Genomic DNA, 26,565 nt, shown 5'->3' on the forward strand with positions numbered 1-26,565 from the left:
CCACTTGCCCATACTCCTCTGTGGAGAAGGGACGAACTGGCCAGATTCATCAGATTCATCACAGGAAGTGCATTCAAAAGCTTGATGGCATTCTTTATTCTCCTAATAGCATTTTGAGTTATTTCATTTTTGTCTTCTGGTATTATTCCGGGAATCCCTTGCATCGAGCAAAAAAATTAAATGGTGTTTTTTAATTTCTGAAAAGTCTCTCAACTTTCTGGCTGCAAAGCACCAGGGCTGATATATATAAAGGTTTTCTGCATTTGCATATAAAAAGGTTTTAAGGAGCAGGAGCACGCCCATGTCTCTGTAGAATATTAAATAAGCTACTGAATGGATTTACCCCAAACCAGCCAAGGGAATTAAGTCATTCATTTGTGCCCAAATAGTTTCTTCTTTGGTCCAAATTTGCGCAGCAGGTTTCGCACCAGGGCTGCTAAAAACACTTTTTTCCTTCGGGAAAATTAATGGAAGTAGGCTGTGTTTTCTTAATAACTTTCTAATTTCTTAACAAATTAGTCCCAACATTTTGAGTTTGGGGGGCCTTCGACAAACCTTTTGTTTGGAAAATGTCATCCAATGCCATCCTGCAAGTCAAAAGTCATTAGCAATAGAGTTTTGGGAAACAAATTGCAGGTTTTCATTTCTGAAAAGCCTCTGTCGTTCTGCTGCAAAGCACCATGGGAGAAATACATACATTTTTGCAAGCAGGGGACACCCCGTCTCTGTCAAATATTTACAAAACTACTGGACGGATCTACCCCACACCAGCTCAGGAAATCAAGTCCACGCTTTATAGCCAAGTTGTTTCTTATTGGGTCCAAATCTGTGCCCCGGTTTCTACGCTATGGCGTCCGAAAAATTGCACTTTTTCCTCTATGGGGAAATGAATGTGAGTTGGCCGAAAACAGCAATATTTTGTTTTTTTCAAATGTTTTAACAAATCCAGATTAGGGTGATTGTGACAAAGTTTTCTTTTGGAAAATGTCATACAAATTCTTCCAGTGAGTCAAAGGTTGTTTGAAAAGTATATGTACAATAGTTTCACCTTAAATACAGGGCATTAACCGCCACTGTATAATATATATATATACTGAGATACACACACGCACGCACGCACGCACACACACACATCTGTCTCTCTTCTTAACTCATATGTATACTTGAGGTTAAGGTGCTAGAGGTGCTTGGCTTCCCACTTGTATCTACTGTACAGAGGTTAGTGACTAATGCATATATTTAATTGCTTTGTTTCCAAAGGGACCCGATTTTGGCTACTCCACAAGAGAACCAATCAATGAATTTGACGTTACCGCAATGGACTCGTTCGGGAACCTGGAAGTGAGCCCTCCGGTGACAGTCAGAGGGAAGGCATATCCTTTGGGGAGGATTCTGATTGGCAGTGTCGTTCTCACGTACGTCAAAAGCAAACGTCCTCACTCCTATGGTTATAAAATATGAGTACTTCTGCTGTTTGCATGATCTGTTGGAAGATCCAACTCTACACCTTAGAAAAAGCACTTTTACTAAATGAAGATTTTAGAAATACAAAATGATCCTGCTCATGTGAAAATGTATTTTATTGTTTAAAGCGCAGAGTAGCAGATCGCTGTACAGGGTGTGGGTAGTCAGCGTTTGGACTGTTATCTTTTAACAGTAGTGCAGTATTTTTGAGTTATGGTCTTTGCATTCATTGGGACAAGTCCTTGGTCAGGTTTTGTTCAGCCATGTTTTGAGAGATATGCAAAATTAGAGAATTGAGTGGGCATTCCAAGCCGATACCGGTATTGAGTTGCAGAGGGTGAGTGTGTGACAAAGGAGGATTGTTTGTGGGTCCTCTGCTCACAAGTTGCAATTCGAGCTGATTGGCCAATTTGCTGCGTGAGGAGCATGTGAAGCTTAGTCACCAGATACGCTGGTTTGCTACTCGTGACAGCTTTTTATTTGATCCATGCAGTCTTAAACAGTAACCTGGCCTGGAGAGGAAGCCAATGTAGTTTGCATAGGACGGTGGTGATTTGGTCACATTTCCATGCACCCGTAGTAGGGCATGGTCCGGCATGGTGGACTGGTTTAGGGGAGCCAAGTGAGCAGCTCAAAGCCCCTCCAGGAGTGCATTTCCCACATTGATGTGTGAGACCACAAGGGCCTGCACTATGGTCTGGAAGTTCTGCAGCGACGAAGGAGGATTGTTAAGGGTGGAGTTTTGGAGCCAGGTAGTTTGGGCCTTCTTGACTATGGGCCTCATTATGAGTTTGCCAGTCAGGAAACCACGGTACCGGTAAGCTTGCCGGTACCGTTGTTTACGGACCGGCAAACTACGAGTTCTGCGAGCGGGTGCCTTTCAGCCTGCCAGGTCTGACCTGGCAGGCAGCATGGCACCCGCTTGCAGACCTTGACGGATGCACCGGCACTGTTGCACACAGTGCTGGTGCATCTGTCCTCCCCATTCCCATTGAGTCCAATGGGACTTTATGGGAATGGGGATTTTCTTTTTTCTGGCGCCTGGCCGGAGGGACCACTGGGGCTGTAAGGTGTCGGAAAAAAAATTACTCTGGCGGTAGCCGTGCCAGTATTTACCGGCACGGGTACCACCAGAGTCATAATGACCCCCTATGTTTCTGGAAGGTACAGGCAGCTGTCAATGGTGAACCATAAGGATTTTGCTGAATCCAAGAGTTGCTGGTCCAATCACTCTAGGTGCATATAATTGAGCCATTGTTGGAGACTTTGTTGTTTAGCATGGGGACAGATGAAAACGCATTTGGTCTTGAAGGGGTTAAGCTTGACTGGATGATGGCTAGGACAGGACTGGATGATGGCTAGGGAATCGCAAATACAACTGATGCCCTCTGGGCTTTTGTTTCTCATATACAACTGAGTATTGTCCGCGCATTGGTGGATAGCTACATCAGGATCTTTTAGGGTGTGCCCAGAGGCTCCAAGTATAGGATAAAAAGGATCAGTGAAAAAATTGAGCATTGGGTAACTCTGCAGGAGACTGGGAGTTGTTTAGAACACAACTTGTTCATCTGGATAACCGGGTGTCTGCCTGAGAGGTAGAAGGTAAACCAGTTCAGGATAGTGCCACAGAATTCCATCCTGCCAGAGAGGATATAGACGAAGATGCAGTGGTCAACTTTCTCAAATGCAGCAGAGAGATCAAGGAGGACAAGGCGGCATGAGTTGCCCTTTCCCATGATTTGGAATCGTCCACCACCTGGATGGTGGCTGTCTCAATGTGACATGTGGGGCGCAACCCTGACTGATAGCTGTTTAGGAGGTGTAGATGTGTAGTTGTTAGATTCTAGCGAACAGTTTTGTGGCAACTACTTTTTCCAAGATTTTTCTGATAAACAGGAGGTTCATAATTGGCCAGCAGTAGTCTAGATCATCTGGGTCCAGGGTTGTTTTTTCCAACAGAGGTTGTACGATACCAGTCTTGGGGTTGTCCGGGAACTACCCTTTATGCTGGAGGCATTAATTAAGTTGGTGAGTGTGTTGAGCAGCAAGCCCATCAATTGATTATTGATGGAGGCCAGGATACCCTTCTGTGTGTGAGGTAGATTTGAGAGAGGCAAGTGTTTTTAGGAGGTCTGGGTGAGAGAGAGGCAGGAACTCTGTTCAGAGGGGTAGGGTGCATGCAGAGGTGTACATGGGCTAAAGCAGTGGGAGGTTGATTCGATGATCTGTTGGATTTTGTTTCTTTTTTTTTTCCAATAAAAATGTTGTTGATTCAGTCACATTTTTCCTAGGTTACTGGCACCTGTGGGTCGGGTGAGGGTTTGGTACAATGTTTTACTATTTTAAAGAGGGCTTTGCTCCTTTTAGAAGTTTCTAGAATGGTGATGGGGTAGGATGCAGCTTTGGCCTCGATTTTCAGAAAGCTATGGTTGGCACAGAGAGATTTGAGGTTGGTGAGATCTCCAGGTTTACAGTTTTTGTGCCACCATTTCTCTAGGGCTCTGATTGATTGAGCTTGTGTTGGAGGCAAGCTCTGTGGCGTATGGTTTGGTATAAACTTGGATGGTTTTTAGGGGGCGTATGAGTGTCCACCAGTTTCATAGTGGATTTGTTGATTAATCTTAGGAGGACTGAGGAATTTTCTATGGTGGGGAAGTCTGCAACGTTTCCTTCTAGCTCATTGACCAGGAAGGTTTTGAATGAGCGGCCCTGAGTGAGGGGGAGTTTAGCCTGACCATTGTGATCTGTGGTTGAGTGGATGATCGACAGTGAAATGGCACGTTGTCAGACCAGTAGAGTGGGATTGAGTCTGCGCAGGTGATGGGGATGATGTAAAGACTAAGGTCCTCATTATGACTTTGCCGGTCCAGAAATAATGCAAGGAAAAGTGCTGGTAATTCCGTAACTGGTGTTCTTTTCAGACCGGCAAAACACAGGTTTTCCGGTGGGGTCCATGGATATCCCGGCAGGCCTGACCTGCCGGTAGATCAGGCCCCTACTGGCAAAGAAATGCCTGAATCAGTGGCACAGGCAATCCCTTTCCATGGAGTCCTTTGGACTTCATGGAATGGGAATTTACCATTGTCTCTGCCACCTGTAATATCCCAGCAATACCGGGATATTGGGCAGCAAAGATGTTGCCGGCCCCCCTCCAGAATTATTGGTGGGGTACCGGCAAACACGTAATGAGGGCCTTAAGTCTAGAACGTTGCCTTTGTTGTGCATGGGGGAGAGAACAATTTGCTTAAGGTCAATGGATCCAGTCAGCGTTTTGGGTGTGGTTGTTTGCGTGAGACTTGTGGACGTTAAAATCTCTGAGAAACACATTATTAGTGTCTGCTGATTTGGTAGAGGAGAGTAAGGTCGAGGTGTTGGCAATGAAAGAGTAACTCCAATGAGGTGGTCTATAGATGAGGCGAAAAGTGATGGATTCCTTGTGAGATAAATGTAACCAGCAGGTGAGTGATTTGAACAAGCTGGTTCTGGGTGAGGGAACAATGGAACATGGCCAATTGCTCCTGTGGGTGATTGCCACTCAGCCTCCTGTCCTTTCTGATAGGTTGGATGCAGTAGCCTGGGGTAGGAGGGTGTCGAACACATGGAGGAGGATTGGGGTAAACCATGTTTTGGTTATGACGAGGGGTGTCAAGGTTGTTATAAGAGTTGAGGTTGATGGTCTTTGCGGCAGGAGTGACTGCTGAGCGAGAATTGATCAGCATGAGGGGGGATGTGCGTGTGGTCTGTGGGTGTTGGATGGGGTCAAGGGTGATATTGATGAGGTTCACAAGGGTAGCTTGTCATGGTTGCCCATGGAACTTGGGCATTCAAACCCTAGCAAGGTGGGGATAGGATGAAGGGAGGATGCATATGGTGGGATGTCTTTTGGCCAAGTAGTAGCGACTACTTTGAAGGTGAATTACAGGATTGCCGGTCTGGCACTTGGGTCTATCAGACCCAAACAGATGGGTTCCTTGTCTTTGTCCGTCTTTTGCTGAGGATGATGAGATGAGGATGTCTAACGAGTTCTTGTGAAATAGGTGGTCAACAGAGCAGCTGAGCGGCCAGGCCTGGTCATGTGACCAGCAGCCTCCTCAGTTGTCTGTCTGGAGTCCTTAAGTAGCTGCAGGGGTGCTGGGTTTTGACAAACCTTTCAAGGAACCAGAGGGCCAGTGAAGAGTATCAATAACTGTGTTTATTTTCTTTTGGGTTTATTATTAATGTTTCTTTAAACTGTAATGGCCCTTGCAGCAATAACAGATCATTGGTTTCAATCATCATACCATTCATTCCAAGAAGGAAGGAAATTTTGAGAGCACAATGGTGTATATTCTTGTAAAAGAAGCACTTAAAAAGTAAACATTTTTTAAAAAAAATGTTTTATTGTATTTATCAAAAATATTTGATTTTAACAAAAACAGAACGTAGATAGTTTTCTCTTGTTATCTAGGCATAAACGTGAACATAAACAAGGCATAGACCAGAGCTTGTCCCCAAACCCTCTGTTGATCTTTTAGCTGATTTATTCTTTTTCTTTTCCCTCGATCAACGTGAGGGTGTGTTGCAAAATTTTTTACATTGGCAATTGACCATGTCACTTTTTCTCCACTTATCAGGCGGGGCCACCAAAAATCTTCCTCGCGTAGCAATGAGTGTTTCAGAACAGTTGTCAGATAAGATTGTCTAATGCCTTGTAATGTTGGACATGAAGTGAGTAGGTGCCGGACTGATTCCACAGCCCCTTCGTCTTTACATAATCTGCATATGTTTGTTGGACTTAAGCCTCTGATGTATAAAATTTTGTTTGTTAACAGAAGATTTAGTCTCGCTTTTATAAACAAATGTCTCCGCGATTTGCTCGGAAATCTTTTGTAAATTTCTCCTGCGTCATTATATCTCCTTTGTATAGATGGAAGATGAAGCAGAAGTTTGTTCTTTGCTGGGTCAGGATCCAGTCTAATTCTTTCAATTTTTTCTTTACTTAAAGCGGGTTCAGCAGCAAATCTTCTTCAGAACAGGCAATAGATTTTAATTTCTCCCTGTTTTTGGTTGCCCATGATGTTAGCATTTTTGAGCTTCCTGATTTTATTTCCTTAGCCATCAGATTGTACAGTGTTGGCGATTCTTCTAGAAGAATTTTCCTATACAAGGACAGACTGTTATCTACCACAGTTTTTAGTGAGATCAATCCCAATGCTTTTCTGATTCCTGCTGTTGATGTAGATTTAGGAATTGATAGCAGTGATCGCCAAATAAAACCCTTAATCTTTGCCCAAATTTTGTCTGGCAGTGTGGGCATTGCTTCCACGCCGTATGTCAAGCAAGGTATAACTTTGTTTTTGTAGAAATTCAAGGCTGGCAATAATGAGAAGCGACCAAATTTGTTATCCAGTATTCTGGCTTGCATAGTCATGGAATGTGCTTTTGTCCAAATCGAGTTTTGCATACTGGCTTCTTGCCTGGTGTTGTCAAACGTAACCCCCAGGTACTTAAACTCTTGAACTAATTCAATCTGCGTATTTTCAAGGTACTATGTCTTGTTCCTGGTTGCTCTGCTTTTTTTTCCCATCATCATTATCTTTGGTTTACTTATATTAATCTGGAGTTTGTTATTGTTAATGTACTCCGCTAGGTTAGTTAATTGGCGTGTGAGGCCGATCAGAGTTTGGTCCATCACGGTGATATCATCCGCGTAAAGAATTCTGGGCACTTCGATTCCCCCCACCTTGGGAGGAAAAGCCTTCACGGTTTCTGATGAGTTCTTATAATCACCGATAAAGACGATGAATAAAGCTGGAGCCAACGGGCATCCTTGTTTTACCCCTCTCTTAGTTGAAATGCTCTCAGATAAAGTGCCTTTCCCATTAAGCTTTACTTGCATAGAGGTTCCGGAGTATAAGGCTTTTATGGGACCCATGACATTCGTTGGGCAGTTCGCCTCTTGAAGCTTTTTCCAAAGTAGTTCTCTTTCGACTTTATCGAAAGCCTGAGTTAAATCTATGAAGGCTAGATAGATGTTTGAAGATCCTTCGAATGACTTGGTCTTCATAAGGCTGAGAACCAAGATGTTTATCGAGGTGCCTGCCTTTTGCTGAAAGCCAACTTGAAAGGGATCATGCAAAGAAGCAGATTTTGCCCATTGTTGAAACTTCTGAAGCAGTAGCATGCCATAGACTTTTCCTATACAGTCTAAAAGGGCGATCGGTCTATAGTTGGTTGGCTCCATTCTGTCGCCCTTTTTGAATATCGGCACCACTACAGAGGTTTTCCAGGAGCTAGGTACTGATTTGGTGTTAGAGCAGTTTACAAAGATATTACTGATAAACGGTGCCCATTCATTCAGAAATAGTTTGAGGTCTGCATTTGTCACTACATCAGGACCAGGCGCACGTGATGGTTTTAATTTCCGGATAATTGCCTTTATCTCCTCTTAGTTTCCAAGATTGCACCATGCTGTATTCAGCTCAGTGCTGGATATTTGAATTTGATCCTCTTGACCATGAAAAAGTTCTGTGAAGTGCGCTTTCCATACTTCTGTACGCAGTTTGCCTGTGACGCCATTGGATGGACCCCAGAGTTTTTAATCAGGGCCCAAAATTCGCCTGTGTTTTTACTCCCCAGATTGCGCAACAGGTTTTCCGAATCTGTTTGATACTTAGATAACCGGTGAGTTCTCAGCCATACTTTGTATGATTTAGCTTCAATGGTCGCGTCCCTTATCGCTAGAGGATCATTTGTTCGTTTCGCTTTTTTTTTTTTTATACGTCTCACCAAGGATCTTTTTGCGATTAAGATCTTGTCATACTGATGGACATTGGATTCCTTTTTGGTGGATATATTCCGGCTCTTGATTTTATACGGGCTCAGCAGAGGCTGGTAGTCCGGTATTCGGATCCTATTAAGGCCTGTTTTTTCCATTTTTTCCTGACATTTTATGTTTAAGGATCGTATTCTTTCTGGTGATAGTTTTAGGCGATTTCCTTGAACATTGGGTTCAATTTTAGTGCCATATTGCAGGTGTAGACTATTTTGAGTTTCCGAAGTGGCTATCGGCAAGTTGTGGTCACTGGCATTTGTTTTGACAGTGTCAAAAGACTTTGCCAGTTTTACCAAATGCTCAGATGTAGAAATATAGTCAATTGTAGCGCCACAATTTTCCCTTTCCCAAGTAGGAAGTCGACTGGTGTCCGGAAAGGCGTTATCCAAGTTGTGGCAGCCGCGTGAGGCCATCAGCTCCAGCCATGAGGCCCCTCTTTTTTCTGCGGGTGTCCATTGACGGAGCTCAGATTTCCCAGAACGCAAACATCTGGTATTTAGATCACCACAGATTATTAAGTGGTTCACTTTTAGCGCCACTAAAAAATGATCCAGTACCTTTTCAATTTTCTTCAAAAAGTCGCTATCTTGTTTGTTACACGGATTCCAGTATACTGAAATTATAGCCACGGGTAGCTCCTTTGCCATTTTTGTGTGTTGGTCCCGCATGGTCCAATTTGTTAATACTGCCAGATGGCTTGTGGATGCCGACACCGTCTTCACGATTGAAACCCTGCTTCCTGATCTAACCGCCAACAAGATCCCCGCCGATGGACGACCCAAGGCTCCCTTTAAGGCCAGGCACAATTCAATGGCAAATCCATCAAGGTGCGGTTTTTCCACTAACCATGTTTCCTGCAGTGACAGGATATCAAACTTTCCCAAGTTTACATCGCCCTTTTTCAACAGGTGCTGGTGGCCCCTTGTGTTCCAAGAACCCAACAGCAGGGCGGTAAGGGGCTTAGTGTGGACCTTCAGACTCCCCAGTTCTTGATCCTCCGTGCCGTGGGTTAGCGATTGCTACTTCTTAGCATATGCTGATAATGTTTTGGGCAACCAAGCCCATAGCTGCTTCATTGGAGAAAGCGCTGTCTCCTTTTTGCCCACTTGATGTGAGTTTTTGACTGATGGTGACAAGCTTATGCTTGGCGGAGTGAGTCTAGGTGCTGACGAGCCCCTCTCTTTCCTGTTTTTTGGCGTCTTTTCCATGGTTTTTTACATGATCGGATGTCCTTTTAATCGATCACATCTTTCTCTTTTTTCTTTGATCAGTTGCTCCTCTGAGTCTGATGTAAAACGCCTTTCCTGTACCGCTTTGTCCTCTGACTTTGTTTTGTAGGCATCCAAACCTTTGGAGCCAAATTGATCTCCATTATTTGATGTGCGATACGTTGATTTTTTAGAGGGAGACTTTTCTGAACCCTCGATTCCTTCGTTGATCATGGGAATAGGAACCGATACAACCGATAGCTAAAAAGCTCTCTGCTGAAGCTCTTCTAGTGGCTTGTTCATAGAATAAGGCCTAAACCCCACTTTTATGTGGACGTAAGCCTTAGCCACTTTTCCTCTGTAGTACGGTTCCACCCTGATATAATCCTCCGCTCGCAAACATTTCAGTGTTGTAATGGTACTAAAAATATTTCGAACAGTCCTCCTGTTTAGTACCATCTTTTCACGATTTTCCTCTGATTGTTCCAGCTTCAGCGTGAGAATTTCCTGAGCACGCTCTTGCTTTGCCCATTTGTGTCTAGATTCCGTGTCTTTTAGGGAGGGTCTTTCCTTTCTATATTCATTCTCGATCCTATATGACTCTCTTTGATGTTTCTTTTGCCCATGGTAGAGTGGAGTGCCTAAAAACTGGATGAGGACCTGGGTTTTTTTAGAATGAGGTCAGGACCGTGCCCCTAACACACTTGAAAAATATTTACTAAAAAGATCCTGCACCTCACTTTGTCTCCTTTTCTAGTGAGAAACATGCTCACAATAGCCCCTAGAGGGTACAAACTCCACATTTCAAACCAAAAAACAATTATGGACCATTATAAATTGAGAAAATATATATATTTATTTTATTTGTACCATATTGCAGTTTATTTAAAAAAAAAACATATACAACCTGAATGGGGAGTGCCTGTCATTTTGGGTTTCCTCGCATCCTGAACCATGTTTTGGTCCTTTGAAATCTTTTTTTCACTATTCTTTGATATTTTCACCGGAATTACCTGATTAAGGAGCTTTTTACTTTCTAATCGCATGCTTTGATTGTCTGTCAAGTTTCTATGGTTTATTTTTTCCTATCTGAATATTCTGCATCTTCGTCCGACTCACTGTACACGGACTGTCGGACTCGTTTATCTGATGGCTTTCTATTATTGGAACCCTTTGCGATTTCAAAGACCTCAGGGTCATCTTCCTCCTCACTATGTGAGTATTGGGAATAGTTCATAGCAGATGGATCCTCTAGGAAATCTCTTGGTGTTCTTGGCGAGGGTTTACCCAGATTGCCTTGCTCCTTATTCTCGCTGGTTCCTTCAATTTCTGTTCTTGTTGCCGGCGGCTTTGCTTTTTTTTTCTATTTCTATCTCTCTTGCTGAATTTGTATTTCTTACTTTGGTTGGTCCCGTACGCGCTTCCGGTTTCTTGGCCAACTTCAGTAAAACATCCTCATTTGATCTATATAGTTCCCTAGGTTCATTGTTGCTCGTTTTCAAGGATCTCTCAGCTTTTTCTTTTGGGGCGCAATTTCTAGAGCTGGTTCCTTTAGTCAGGTGCTTTTCCTCGGTTGTATGTTTCTTCGGTGAGCTTGCCTGAAAGAAAAAAACCTCAGGAAGGTTTAGCTTGACACCTTCCTGAATTTGTTGCTGGTTAAATATGCTGTAGTTACTTCCATTCAGATCCTTCTGAGGAGCTAATTTGTGCTGAAATTGCTCTGTTTGAGTAGATTGAGAGCTCTGAGTCGTTTTTCTTTGTCCTGTGTTTCCTTTTGTGCAGTTGTTTCGGATTGCAATGCCCTTCCATGATTCTCAGATTGTATCTGGTTATTCTTAATGCTGTTCCCAGCTGTGATCCACCGCTGTTATGTACCCTTCTAGATATATAAGCTTAGTATGCATCATGGCAATCATTGTCACTTGATCTTTCAGGCTATCATTGATGTTCTCGTAAAGTTTACAGAAGGGGTTTAGTGCAGACATTATTGCTGTTAAATCTGTTTTTTTTTTTCGGTGTTTCTCTTGCCCGGCACTGGCCACATTCTGGAGTAAAGTCATTGAGACATTGTCTGCAATTACTGATACTGTTGTTGATCCTGATCCAATGGGGGTTCTGTTCGGGATATGGCAGCCCGGGGGGGCCAAGGACATTGTTAAGTTCTTGAACGTGAGCTGTGTCATAGCCAAGAAATGTATCTTACAAAACTGGAAGAGCCCTACTCCCCCTACATTCCAGAAATGGTTGAATCTACTCACATGGTCTCGAAACTGTGAGGAGGAGTTCTTCTGCATGCTCCCGGTACGTTCTCGCCCTCAAAACATATGGTCTGCATTCAACAGCTATTTAATTAGCTTAAATGACACTTCCTCGATGGATGGTTCCGCTTAGATTCTTTAACTGTTCGGTAACTTGGTGCTTTATGATCTGTTGTTGCTCAACTACTGCTGTTGTCATATGTCTACCTATATGTTCTGGTGATCACATACGTATGTACCAATTTTGCTTCTATTGCTCTGATGCGTGTGTGTGCTGTTTGCCTCTGTCAGCAAAAATAAAAGTAAAAAAAAAAAAAAACTGAGGTCATTGGTCTCCATAGCTCTGGCGCCTTTGAGATGGAATTGACAAATGATCTTGAAAATTTGAACTCGTTGGCGAATAGTTCTTTGAGTAATTTGATCAATTTTTTTGAGATCCTCCCCCGGTGTCCTCTGACATTATTTCCCTTCTTGGAATCTGAAAAGATTCGACTTTGTTTTCCTTCAGAAGGATCCCCGCAGATAGTAAGTATTTATTTCTGTTTGCGGGTAATCCTGGCGGAACTGTTTCCACCTGCTTTCCCTGGGTGCTAGACATAGTTAATTGATCGTCTCTCAATGATTTATCTTGGAGGTTTAAGGCGTTCTTTTGCCTGCCTTCCAATTCTGTGTCATTTTGTGCTGTATTTTTGTTATTTACACTTTCAATGTCGAGCACCTCCTCTATGGACATATCAGATGTATTTATAGGTCCACCATCTTGGGAATACATTTTTTCACAGTTGTATCTCTCTTCTAACAGCGGTTCAGGAGGCATTGAACCAGTTTTTGAAATGCCACTAGCTCCTGCCAGCCGATGGTGCGTCGTGCTCTGCTTTACTGCGGATACGTTAAAAGCTGAGGGAAAACATGTTTTCCGGATTTTGAGCGCCGGGGGTGGTTCCTTTGTAGCTTCCAGAATCTCTGCGTCAGAGAGCTCGTCAAGATGCTCATGGTTTCCTTTGCCTTGACTTTTAGATGAGAGATTTGTCACTGTGCGGTGAGTCGCTTTTTGGAAGAATTTTCTTATTGATGACATTTGCAGTTTTTTATGCTTAGTAAGCGCCGATGGGCAGAGTTTAGTCTGCCCGGGGCCTTAGCACTGGGGGCCGTTTCCTCAGGAGATTGAGTGTCTTTGCACTCATTTTTTCGTTGTACCTCTTTGACCCCTGCTGAGCTTGCTTTCAATTGGGTGTGTTTTGCACTGTTTTCCCCCCTGTCATCGGATTGCGATTGTTGTTTTGCATCCATATATTTACCGCTGTTCTCTACCTCAAATGTTTGTGCAATCGTACTGTCAAAATTTGCCACGCAACCGTTTCCACTCCCATTCAATGTTTCACCGTGGATGCTGACTCCTCCCTGCAAGCTCGAGTCCTGGCCAGCTTGCAACATCTTTGCCAAAGGAGAAGCATCTATGGGCTGCCCGACCAGAATCTGCTGGTCTAACTCCAAAGGAAGCCCACAAGATGGTGTAACATTCGTCGGAGCTATTTGTGTGTTTACAGCAACTTCGCCGCAATGTTCATGAGGGAAGGAGCCCGCTGGGGAGAGCCGGAGCGGGTCGGACGGGGGGATCTTGCTCTGACGTCAGCCCTCCGGCTGCCAGCGGAGAGAGCTCACCTTCCACCAGATCCCTCCCACCCTCTTCCCCTATCAGGGTTGTAATTGCTTCGACCCCCTCCTCCTCAGGGTACCTCGGCCTCGGCTGACTCTCGGCCGAATCAAAAGCAATAGTATTTATCTGTGCTGAAACTTGCAGCTTTACGTGCGATTTAATGTGAAGCACATGGTCACCGTTTTGCAGCGTCCGATTTGAACATAATTTTGAAGGGGCAGACTGAAGTCTGTCTCGGGCAGGCTGCTGATCAATCCCCCCTTCTTTGAGTCTCGTTGTAGCTTAGAGCTACGTAAACATTCCCCCCCCCCCTCTTCGATGATCTGGGTTGATGGAACAATTATATTGCTCATCATAATTGAAGCCATTGTTGTTTTGAAAGGTCTGTGAGCGTTTGATGCCGTGAGTTCAAGCATGGCTGATGAAAGAACAAACGCCAGAAGCTTACCTGCTTATAGCCTTACCCTTCTGCGACTGAGGGTGGCTGGGGGCGGACTGGGGGAAGACTGGACTCCGCTCCGTGCGCCGGAGCGGGTTTTAAAGCAGTTAATAGAGGTAGAAATGGGACTAGGACCCACGTCGTGCAGCTCCTCTCACGAGCAAAAAACAAAGCACACTGGGGAAGACTGGACTCTTCGCCGGACTTTCATGAGTGTACTAACATTGCTAAATGGTCCTTTTAAAGATTGAATATGTCAATTTGTAATGACTACTTCCAGTACATTGTGTAGTCATAATAAGACCATTACACTTGTCTTACTGAGAAAAGCATACCATCAAAACGTACAATAACCATATCAAAATCATTTTCAGATAGAAGATGCAAAATCAACACAGTGACACTCCTATTGCACTCTTCTGAAATATCCCTATGAGAAAGGGCAAGGGGGCACACTGTGCCAATGATTGTTGCTGGCTTACTTTTCATAACATCAGATACAATTTGGGAAAGATAAGAATAACCATAGATCTTTAATTTGACAAGTATGCATGTGATAAGATTTGTATGCCTGAATCACTAAATACATAATGGACACTGAGCCTGGTGCTAGTTTAATTTTTCACAAGCACACCCTAACATTAAAGTAGATGTGACCATAATTAAATTGTTCATTTATAACGCGCTTAATACCAGGAGTGGTTTCTAAGCACGGGATCAGGATTTGAACCTGTGTTGTACTGCATTATGTTGCTTCCAAGTCAAACGCGTTGCCCCTGAGCCATTCTTCCTCTGCCACCTTCCTCCCTGTGACTAATATAATAATTTGGCAGCCTCAGGATTTGAATGGAGGGATAAAATGGCATCGACATGCCACTCCGTTGGGGTTCAAGAGCTGTCCTTTTCTCATTTCTGGACTTAACCCTTTTTCTCCTCAGCCAGTGCAGGGTTTTGGAGCCTCGCCAGACTTTTGAAGACGGGCTGACAGTGAAATGCACAGACATCCTTAGAGGATATACACATATAGGAATGGGCTAACCTTTTGTGCTCAATTACAGTCAGCAGTAAAAACAGTTCAAAATCGTCTTCTCTATTTTTGCTGAGTGTGCTAGTCAATGGATTCTAAGCGATTTAATGTGTCTTTAACAAGTTATGAAATTATTTATGAATTATCTCCAAGTGGCTAAAGGATCACATGGATCTCTCTAATACTTGAAAGTCTCAATTCCCTGTGGGTTGACTCTGCATTCAATCTTTCCCAAGTCAACAATATGACTTAGGCAAAATTGCATTCGTAAATGTTATCAGTACATCAATTCAAGATCGCAACATTAGGGTGAGCTAGAGGTACAGTTAGAATTAGCTAATCTTATATATGTGCGTTTTTCGAGACATGGGGCCTCATTACGAGTGAGGTGGCAGCGGGTTAACGGTGCCGGTAAAGCTGCCAACGCCGTTAAACCCCTACTGCCTCATTATGAGGTTTACCAGACCTCCTTAGCGGGTCCTGCGAGTGGCCCAGCATGCTAACAACGGCCCTTCATTAATGGGCCCGTTGTTAGCATGCTCCCCATTCCCATTGAGCCCTATAGGGGCTCAAATGGGAATGGGGATGGTCCGGGTTCCCTGAATCGGGAAATACCAGGCCCTTCTAGGTTGGAATGGCCCGGTATTTCCCCATTCAGGGAACCCGGACCCGAGTCTGGGGATAGCCATGCCCTTACAAAGGACATGGCTATCTCCAAACTCGTAATGAGGCCCATGAAGTCCATTCCATTCGACATATCTAGTGTTGTCTGTTGAACCCTCTTCTTTTAAAATTAAAAAAGGTAAGGAAAAAAGTAAAATCTCATTGAGTTTACGCTATCACCCGCATGCAGGAGTCCTTCAATTAGGCTGTCATCTGAGATGGGCTGTTGGTGTGATCTTGAAAGAACTCCTAGCACAGTATGATGTAAACGACTTCACCATGGTCCTACTCCTAGACTTGTATTCTCTTTTGTTTTGGGCATGCAAATAGCAGTTCTTCAAATATTGACCATCTGCACTTTGATCTCGTTCAACTAATTTCTCCTCAACAGAGAAAATGAAATGAAAAACCTTTTTAGTGAAGGGCGACCAGTGTGTTCCATTCCCAGTGAAACTCCATTTGTGTAAAAACAAACACCTTCTAGTCTGCTGCTGCTGCCTGCAATCCTGCGCTGGGAGTTTTCAAGAACTCGCGCTACACAAACGCTCGCTTCCAGTAGGAGGCGGAGCACTGTGGCTGCTCACGTGACCTTCCCTTGCCACAAAGCACAGCTCATTCCACCCTTGCGGCGTTAAGCCCGACGGAGTAAAGGTCGCTGGCTGTTGTCCGGCTGTTCGGCGCTGGAGGTGCTCACCCTGAAGTTAGCCAGGAAGTGATTAAGGTGAGCTAAGCAGAACATTGCTTAAACGCAGTTGGTATCCTTGCCTATTGATAATATTGATCTGTAAACAGTGATTCTTCTTGATCATATCGCATTACTGTAACAGCTGGGTCCGGACCAGGGAGACTGCGGGGGGTTGACCCCTTTGAGCCCTTGAACTCTGTGAGCCCAGCGAGCCTGGAGAGCCCACTGAGCTTAGCCGAGCCGACCCGGTTGGACAAACTGATTGAGAAAAAGAAAAAAAGAAAAAGAAAAAAATTGATTAATTGAGCATATCTGAGCTCTTACGCCCGGAAAGGATAGGCGTAGGATGTCTGCAACTTATGGCAAACCTAATACCGAACAGTTGGCACGCGGGAAACAGGTGCCTAATGCTTCAACACACACGGAGAATCAGATTCATCACCAAACTAGATTACAGCTGCGCCGATGGAATTCGCTAGCTTCCTCTAGCAAAACCACACGCGCCCTTGTAAGCAAGTCAGACTGTGACTACAAGAGTATGGAAAACAGCCGAACACCTGACTTTGCTTTCGAACATGGTCTAACTTCTGTTACAAATCAGATACAATCTGGGAGCCTACACTCCAAAACAGACTGTAATATCCTAACGAGCGAAAAGGAGGTCGCGGACCTTACTATCATTAATCACCAGGATATCACTCAACCACATGCTGCGAGTGCAAACCGGATGGTGAGCTGCCCGGCCGACTTGTGTCCCATCAGTTTAAATCTTGATGGAGCCCGCGACGGAGAATCACCCTGCGAAGCCGAGACCCAATGCGTGTGATCATGCGCCAGGCCTTTCTGGTGCTATCTACAGGCCGTCTTCAAAAGATGGAGAGGGGGTGACTCTCGTCCCCGTTGTAAGTGGAACCGTGCCTTCAATCTGTCAGACCGAGGATTCCACTCGCTCACAATGGCCGTAGAACTCACACAAACGAACGTAAAGAGCCCTCAAACAAACTGAGAGTAGGCTCCATGTAGAAATTCCAATTGTTGGAAAGACTCTGTACCCCTCGATGCCTTGCCTGAAAAAAAGAGCCCAGCACGCGAAGTTACCTCAAATGACGATGAAGTATTCTTGCAAGCCCATCACTCCACAATAGAGACTCTATGCTGCGAGGAGTTCAACAGAATAGACGGAACTCGTTGGAGGTCGTCAACAAAATTCTAAACAACATTTCCTCTATAAACAAATTACGCAGCTCTTTCAGTAAAGAAAATGTGGATGCTACGAGACAAAAGCCCAGCATCAAAGAGGCTATCATAAACATCACTGAGGTAATGCACGAGTCGCTGAGCGCATCATCTCTGCGGAATCGGAACAACACCTATGGGAAACGCAGGCGCATTGAAAATAGCGTATCCCCCACTCTGCCGTGCTCACAGAGGAAAGGCACAAATCAACCTGTCCTGCCAATAAAGAGTATCGTAACACCTACTCATACGCAGAGAGGTGCTCACAAGGCAAGAAAATCTACCTCCTCGTCCTCATCCCCTGACTCGCTTACCTCAGATCAAAACTACACCAAACGAAGATACTCTAAACCTAGACAGCATGCCTTTTATAAAACAAAATAACAAGGAGGCACGTTCAGAGCTAGTGGGTTCTATAATGAAAGAAATCCAACCCATAGTGATGTCGTCGCTTGCCATTTCAATAGCTCCATTCATAAAACTCTGAGCAAGTGGACGGGAATCTGAAGGACCTGACCACCCTGGTCGCAATGATGAACTCAAAATTGGTAGGCATGGACATGGAAATCACATTAACCAACCAGGTACAGCGCGATTCTAATAAAAGAATAGAGGCCTCCTTAAACACCCTGCTGGATCAAAGAAAAACTAAAGGTATGGAAAAAAAGCTGCTGGTTGAAATCACGAAAGAGGCACTTAACTTATTAAAAACAAAGAAAATTTCATCTGAGATCGCCAGAGAAGAGACCATGCCTGTCAATCCGAATCAACAGGAATTTAGTGTATCTAACAAGAGACCGAGTGGTCAGGCGACTCCAAATCTGGCACCTTCATCGAACACTGCAGTATATTCGTCTGACCAGACCGCATGCATGATAGGTCGAAAACAAGAAGAGATTGACCTAATGCGGCCTCCTATAGACCTAACTAAAGATGAATACATACAACAAGACAAAATACAAAAGAAAAAAGCCTGGATACTCAAATAAGAACAGAAGTATTGGATAACTCGATGGAAACCAACACACCATGCTCCACTGCACTCAAGGCTGGTAGAAGAGAGCTTCCCGAACCAAAAAACATGTCCTGCTTCGAAAGTATTTTGGAAAAAACAAGATCATCAGATAATCCAGCTGTGCTGGATCCACAAACACCAACTACCTCAACAGACGTGAGCAAATGCGGAACCCTTCAAACCAGCGAATTACCGATCCCTGATACAGAGGAGACAATAAATGACATCTTTCCGATCTTCAAGGGAAACACCAATTCATTGTATGAAACACTTAAAATCCAAGTCAAAAAACCGTCCCAATGTAAAAAATCAAAAAACCAATGCAGCAAGAACTTTCGACGTGGTAACGACTCCAGAAAGTTCTTACGTAACATAAAGACTGTTAATGTTACTGTAAATCAAAATCTAAGAGCGGAAGATCAAAATCTAAGTGCAAAAACTCGAACTCAGCACAAGGAAAATTCTGAAACGGCAAATGTAGGGGAATTAGATGTAAAATCACCTGTGGATGTTAACAAAGACGACGAGCAAATTAATGAATTACTGAACTTGTCCACCCACGAGGATGCAGATGAATTGGAAGCACCCGAATATGCGTTACTAAACGGGCCGCGACAGCCCATAAGGTTCCCCTTCAAGAGAATCAATCGACTAACATCGAGCCAAAAAAATATGAACCCAACGTTGGCTCCCACTGATCCAATCCCTCAAAGAATATGTTCGCTGATACCGAAGTTGGCAAAAACAGTAGATGAGCAGGCCCCTGAGACAAGCCCGATCTTCCTAACAATGAAAGAAAGAAGAGACAACCTCATCAAGAAAAATGCTGAAAGAGAAAAATGGGAGATGGACACAAAAAAAAACACCCCTTACTCTGAATGTTCAGAGGAAACTCGAGGGGTGCAAGCGGAAGTTAGAAAGTTTGTATCCATTAACCATAACGGGAAGGGGTCCCTTGCAAGAAACAAATTTGTGCCGAAACAAATGCTCGAGGAGTCTAAAAACACGATCAATATTTCAAACACAAAAAATTTGGCAAAATTCCTGTTGTAGTGTACAAACTGAAACTAGAAAGAATTGAAAGTCGAGATGATCTGATCATGAACCGCAACAATGTTCTACGCCTCTTGCACTGTGTACCGCGTCTGCGAACCATACAATCGCTTGATATTCAAACGGTGGAATTCCCGCAAGAAGGCTTGAATGATCATGTGATCCTCCATCTGAAGTCAAAAATGATATTTAACATTATCTTAGAGGAAACTTCAGAGATGATGTCATTAGGGTTTGACATCTTGGAATTAACCGACAGACAACTATAACGAACACATACAAGAGCACACAGAAGCTTGGTCAGCTTCTCCTGACAGGAAGAAATCCATCGAGGCTCAGATATCAGCGTCAACGCGACAGGACCAGACGCACCAGCTAAAACGGGATCACGAAAGTAGTCACAACTCAAAAAATGTGACATACAATGAAAGAGACTTGGGGGAGCAAATCCAAATAACATTTGCTAGTAACGAAGCCTCCAATATGAAAAACAGCAAAAATGAAGTGAGAAACTCTGAGATGGAACAACCTGAAAATTGGGGGTGGCTCGCTAAGGCCCTGAATAAGACAAACCAAAGTTAATGCCAATTGGAGCCCAAGTTACAAACGATTAAGATTGGATTCTGGAATACCAGAGGATTCTCACACTTGTTCCAAGAGAGCTGGCTTTCTGATTTGGATATTGTCTGTCTACAAGAGACATGGGTGGGCAACTGCCCTAGTTCTGGAGACTATGAGATTGCTTTCAATCCCGCCATCAAGCAAACACTTGGTAGACCTATGGCAGGCCTTTTAACCTTGGTGAAAAAAAGCTCTGGACACTATATCATCAAATCGGAGAATCTGTCACATCACATTCAGGCAACCACAATTGCACAGAAGAACACAGGTAACAGGAAAACGCATTTTCTAAATCTATACTGAAATCACAAAACAACTTGCGGTATTGGCTACATAGATGAAGTTACATCGGTCATAGACGAATGGCTAGAGGCTGATGCTGATGCCAATATTGTGATCTGTGGAGACCTGAATTTTAATTGCCTAGCACCGATTAAAGATCTTAAAGTGACCAAAACTAACACATCTCAACTCGCTAGTCAATGGATGCTAGAGATGGAACTAAGAAACTTGACAATGATGAATGGAAATATCGCAGGCGACATCCCGGCCAAACCAACGTGGTCCAGAGGTAATCAACGATCCACGCTTGATTATTTCTATGTCAGCGAGAAAGTACACCAAATGTCGATCTCGCTTGAGGTGCAACACACGTCCCTGAGTGATCATAACGTAGTCATTTTGTCACTTGCTACAACCAATGGACTTAAACGCCCAGCATGGAACTTTCCTCTACTGATCGAATCTAACAGAGTGAGACTGAGGCTAAAGAAGACGGAGGTTACACATATTATAACCTCGTATGTAGAAGAGCAAAAAGAAATCGAGTATACCCATCTGCTAGTCGATTATAAAGAAAAACAACAGGGCTCTAAAGCCTGTGGATTCATCACAAAACACAAATTTGACCTAGAGGTGAGAAAAAGGAAGCAAGAACTGAGAGCGCAAAAAAGACATCTGCCAAACTTGGATTCTAACACCTACTTAAACGCGAAAAGAGTATGTAAACAAAAATACAAACACTGGCTACGAAACCATAAAGCAACTATGTTGCAAAATGACTCAGAATTAATAATGGAAAAGCTGCAAAACAAAAACTCCTCTGAATTCTGGAAGCTAATTAATAACAAAGGTGCGCCGCAAATGGCTTTGCTGGCTAATGTTATAACCGAAGCTGAATGGGTTAAACACTTTTCAGAACTATACAGCAAAAGAAGAACTCTAAAAGAGAGCTCACCACCCAAGCTGGAATTTAAACTTTGAAAAAAGTGATATTGAGGAGGTAATAAAAAAAGCCAGCTCCTCCAGAGCTCCAGGTCCCGACGGCTTAACAAACCACACTATCAAAGAAAATCCGGAGATATGGACAGAATTATGCTATGCTTTGTTTCACAGAATATCAGCCAATTGCAAAAGCCCCGAATCATGGAAATGTGCGATAATTATCCCAGTTTTTAAAAAAGCGAACTGCGGGGATCCAAAGGACTATCGACCCATTGCGCTACTAGATGTGTTGGGCAAAGTGTATGCTACCCTATTACAGCAGCAACTAGCGAAATGGGCAGCCAAATCAAAACATCTCGACCCACGTCAGACTGGCTTTGTCAAGGTATTTGGATGCGCCTTGAATCTACTACTGATAAATCTACTCAAAATGGAAGCCATAAGAACTGGAACCGAGGTGTATCTAGCCCTAATTGACTTCTCCCATGCCTTCGACAGCAAAAATCGAGACCTATTATGGGCCAAAATGAAGGCCTGGGAGTGCCCTGAAAATTTGATCGCAGCCATCCGTGAACTCCACACTGGCACAAGTATTAAAATCCGACTTGATCAAAAAGGCACCCTTTCTAAAGCTATCAACACCTTTTGTGGAGTCAAGCAGAGTTGTCCTTTGGCTGCAATAATATTTAATCTATTCTTATCAGATATTGGAGGTGCAATTGATAATGTCCGATCCTTCTCTCCGAAAATACATGGCTCCCCAATAAGTTGTATGTTGTATGCAGACGACCTGATATTACTGGATACCACACCAATAGGTCTACAGCGTAAGATGGACGCCGTGGAACAGTACATAAGAGCTAACGGTCTACAGATCAACAAAAATAAGTGTGAGGTGCTAACATTGCAGAACTTGAACTCAAAGAAGAAGCCATTTAAATGGCACCTAGGGAACGAATGTCTAAGTAACATAACAAACACAAGATACTTGGGCATGGAAATCAATGCCAATCTGAATGATAGTCCCTGGGAAGAGATCGTCAAAACCAAATGTCGGCAATTTGCTTGCCAAGTAAGCGTCTTACATAAAAAGTATGGCCAATTCTCCCTAAAACCGGTAAGGAACTTCTACTGTTAAAAGGTAGTGCCTGCACTCGTATACGGCGCAGAAAATGCATTTGGTTGCTCCCCTGATGTTTGGTCGACTCTAGAAAACATCTTTTGGGTACGAGTCTTGCAATTACCGAAGGGAACCCCAACTGCTTGCATCAGATATGAATTAAATCTAATATCAATCAATGCACGAGTTAGTTGGAACATGTTGAGCCTCTTCCAGAAGGTGACCATGAACGATGTAGCCCTGCAGTTTGAGATACTCCAAAATCCAAGCAATGGAAATCCTGAGTGCCTTCTATCACTATGGAATAAACGTTGCGAGGAAATTCTTGCCTTTTACAACATAGTCCTAAAAACTCTTCACGACAATCCGATGCAGCAAAAAGCAAAGTCTGGTGCCTAGATTGGACTCTGACAGGGGAGCTTAGGACATCAAACAAGCTAATGAAAGACGCCCCACCTGAAGCCAGAAAGCTAAACAAGCTGCAGAATTACGTCGATATATATCCAGATAATGTGAGTAGATCGCTGTATATACTGTTTCGACTAAATGTCTTCAAAACTAAAGAGTGGCTAAGAGAGTTACGTAATACAGAAGACTCCAATGCAAAGTGTAGATTCTGCAACCAGACGGCCGAAACGCTAAAGCATCTAACACTCTTTTGTAAAGGGCTACATGAGCAAAGATCGCTGACATTGGGGCCACAGCTAACTAAATACCAAACGCTGAGTGCTGATGAATGGTGGCAAGCCTTGTTTGATAGTCGTGAGAAGCAGCTGAACTATGTCTTACTCTGCTTTTTGACTCTGCTGGAAAAATTGTTGACGTAGTACAGGTCGCTGGATGGTTACACGAAAAACATATGTGGAGAAATATGGATATCTGTAATGATGTACGCGTTTCTTTTTTTAAAGGCTAATTTTTGCCTAAAAGAAATACATTTTAAAAAAAACAAGGGCGACCAGCTGCATTGTTCAGGTCTCCTGATATCCTACGTACTTTGACATAGACATACAACTCTGGCCTCTTCTACTACTCCTTCGTGGGTGCCCTTGAAGAATGGATGAGCAGAAGCATCCACATACGACCGCAAGTACATACCCTGTTCCCAGTGCCCTTCGCTCTGTACACCCCACCTTCATATTTGCTCAATCTAGTAATTTACTTAGCTATAAAGAGGTGAGGGAACAGTGTACAAATGAGGCCCTTTTTCAACTAAGACAGCTTGGACGTATTTCCACATGCATTATCAGGCTGGAATTATTAATGCTATCTACTTGATGGGCCTGCCAGAATACCAATTGCAATTTGAAATAAAGGTTCAATAGACAGCAAAACATATGATGGGCTAATAGAAAGCTCTCCTGGAACCCTCGTAGTGAGAGAACTCCATTTGCTCCAAATTACACTGATTGCATTTGAAATATTTGCAACTCAAATGCCCGACAGTCTTTATTATTTAGATACCTACTCCCCATTCCAAATACATCGGTAGAAGGGATTTGGCACTTTTCTGTTAAACTATCAAAACTGGAACAGTTTTGTACTGGAATAAAGTTTCAACCAAGCCGCATCTCCTTAAGGAAGGCTCGCATAAAATTGATATTTTCTAATAATAGTTTCAATAACCCTCGCTTTTAGAGGGAGTCGCTCACCATCCGGGTCATTCGTGATCACATAATTAAAAGGAATTTGGACAGAGTCTATGCCTAGAGATAATTATGTTCTACACTGTACTATACAAATTCTGTAAAATAATGCATACATGTTACTGGGCTATTAAACATGTGATGTTACAGGTAATTGTCAGCCTAGTGTTGCGTTGGTGTAAGCAGGATCCTCCTGAGCCCTGGTCTCGTGGGGATAGGGGGGAAGGGAGGGAGGAGTGATGCACCCAAAGGGTGATGGGCTTCTTGAGGTCTGCTGGCAAGAAAGCTATGTAGAAAGATGGTGCCTCCAAGGGAATTTGAAAAAAGGATAATTGTTATGTTGCGTGTGTACCTCAAATGTGAATCCAGTGGTCCTGGTAGACAGTGTTCGGCTGGGTCTGGTTCCTTGCAGCGTTTCTTTTAAATGGAAGACACACCAGGCCCTCCCACGTGTGCAACATTGTCCACATTGTGGGTAACGAAAAAAATACATATTTCTTGCACTTGAAAGAAATTGTGAGGTTAACACAACAAACAACTATTGTGTGGTCCAGCCCTGCTTTACACTCCCACCCAAAAAGGCCTTCCTAGTCTGTGTTGTTGGGGCGTGCAGAGAGACTCTCTTTTTTTTTTTTTTTTTAAAGCGGCGTTGACCGTTCATGGATGGATGGTGTAGCAAGCTTACCAATCACGGATGGCGTTCTTCTGGGAGCAGGTTGTCCTTGTGATAAGAGGGATGGTAAGTGGCATGTGGGACCGGGATTCACGTGTAATCGGGTGGTGAGTAGAGATAAGCTTTGCTGCTGTAACCACTTGAAGCAGATGGAAAGCCAGAGAGTGTGTATAGGTGGAATGGCTGCAGGGGATTTAGGGCCTTGCTAGGAGCTGGAAAGAAATGCAAATTCAAATATTGTCTATCACAGGAGAGAAACACAACTAGACAAAACTTTGGTGCTAATGAGTCTACACCTTTAACGGTCTTAAGTTAACAAACTCCACAAAGGGTCTCTGCATCAACGCTTTACCTACAGTGTAGCCTGCGGTCCCTGTACTTCTCAAAGACCCAAAGCACTACCTGAGAAAGCAGTGTCTCCAAAGCAATGGGTACCATTAGATGAAACGGAGTCTTAATGCAAGTGCACACACGACTTACAAATGCCCCTTATCAAACTTGGCCAGCCATTTAACCACTCTATCGTCGAGTAATGGCAGGCCATTGCATTCGCACAGATTTAACTGCCCTGTCTTGTGTTTGGGGCCGTGCTGAAAGGCTGCAAAAGGTTTAGACGCTCCAGCCGTACGCGTCTAGTCAAGGGGCGTCTCTACTGACAATAGGGAGCACGTGAGTGCTGCAGTGACGCGCAGTGACGCGCATCCTCACTCCAAGCTCCTCTATCTTAGAATGTTACTGGATTTTGTCAGAAGGCCGCGGCATCCCCGTCTCCTGACTGCTGATAGGGTGGTCAGCCCATCAGTGAAAGAAAGAAATCCATTTGACCAATTGACCTCATGCCTACATTCCCCCCAACCAATAGTGTCATGGTGATGTCCCTTTACCACCTGACACTTAACAAATCAAGGTCTATATGTCGTCCACTCCATACAGGTACAAACTCTGTGTGATGTGCCTAGTCCCCCCCTCAACCTCTAGCTAGAATGGGCCACGGTTACAAATAAGTATCCCAGTGGGCCCGCCGGGGTGGTTTTGAGGTCCCTTTGTCCCACAGTTCAATTGTTTTGCTTGTAATCTCTGCTCAGGTGCTGATGTAGTCTGACTCCATAAATAAACAAGGTCCCTGTCCGGGTACAGTGGACCGGGCTCAGTACGCCCATCCTCGTTCCACCTCTGACCAGACCCAGTTGTGGCCTCATGATCAGCCATTCTAGTCAGCATGCTTCAGTGACTGCTCTAATTTATGTGGGTTCGCCCCATTTTCACAAACTTGCTGACACCTCCTCAGCCTAAATAGGGAAATCGGGTTTGGGTGGCGAATTGTACTTGGCAATGGCTGCCCTAGGTCTTTTTCCTGGACTCTGGACTTTCTCTCTCTGGTTTCTCGCTCACAGTGAGATCGTGGATCGGGGACATCTGGCTACCTCGGTCATGTTACTGCATTTTAACCATGTTTTTTTATGGGCCAACCACCCAGGCCCCCCTTCTATTCTCTTAACCTCTTGCCCCTGCATCCTCTGACCAATAGGGCCAGTACGCTGCTGTTAGATGAGCAGATATCTGGAGCTCGCATGGAGATCAAAGAAGCTGTGGTAGACTGGCATGCATTACCCTGAAGGTGCGTGATCCTCCAAACCATTCAATCCTGCCATGGGCTACTCTCAGTAAATCAGGGGTCATGCAGGTGCGCGGAGCAGAATGGCATGCATGGCTCCCTGTCCCTGCTTCTCTGCTGTCTCATGCAAGGCCGAGCCCATTGAGG

General features: G+C 44.0%; 1 protein-coding gene across 2 annotated transcripts in view; it reads left to right on the top strand.

Moving 5' to 3' along the window:
- The window catches only part of LOC138472788 (protein-arginine deiminase type-1-like), a 432,575-nt gene that overhangs the window by 261,135 nt on the left and 144,875 nt on the right, over window positions 1–26,565 (top strand). For both annotated transcript variants that reach the window (XM_069611134.1, XM_069611135.1), the window contains exon 11: window positions 1,261–1,415. In XM_069611134.1, the coding sequence (XP_069467235.1) occupies window positions 1,261–1,415 (155 nt within the window). The remainder of the gene's footprint in view (window positions 1–1,260; window positions 1,416–26,565) is intronic.

This window comes from Ambystoma mexicanum, chromosome 8 (assembly GCF_040938575.1).
Source record: "Ambystoma mexicanum isolate Mex_15411 chromosome 8, UKY_AmexF1_1, whole genome shotgun sequence".
NCBI classification, from domain to species: domain Eukaryota; kingdom Metazoa; phylum Chordata; class Amphibia; order Caudata; family Ambystomatidae; genus Ambystoma; species Ambystoma mexicanum.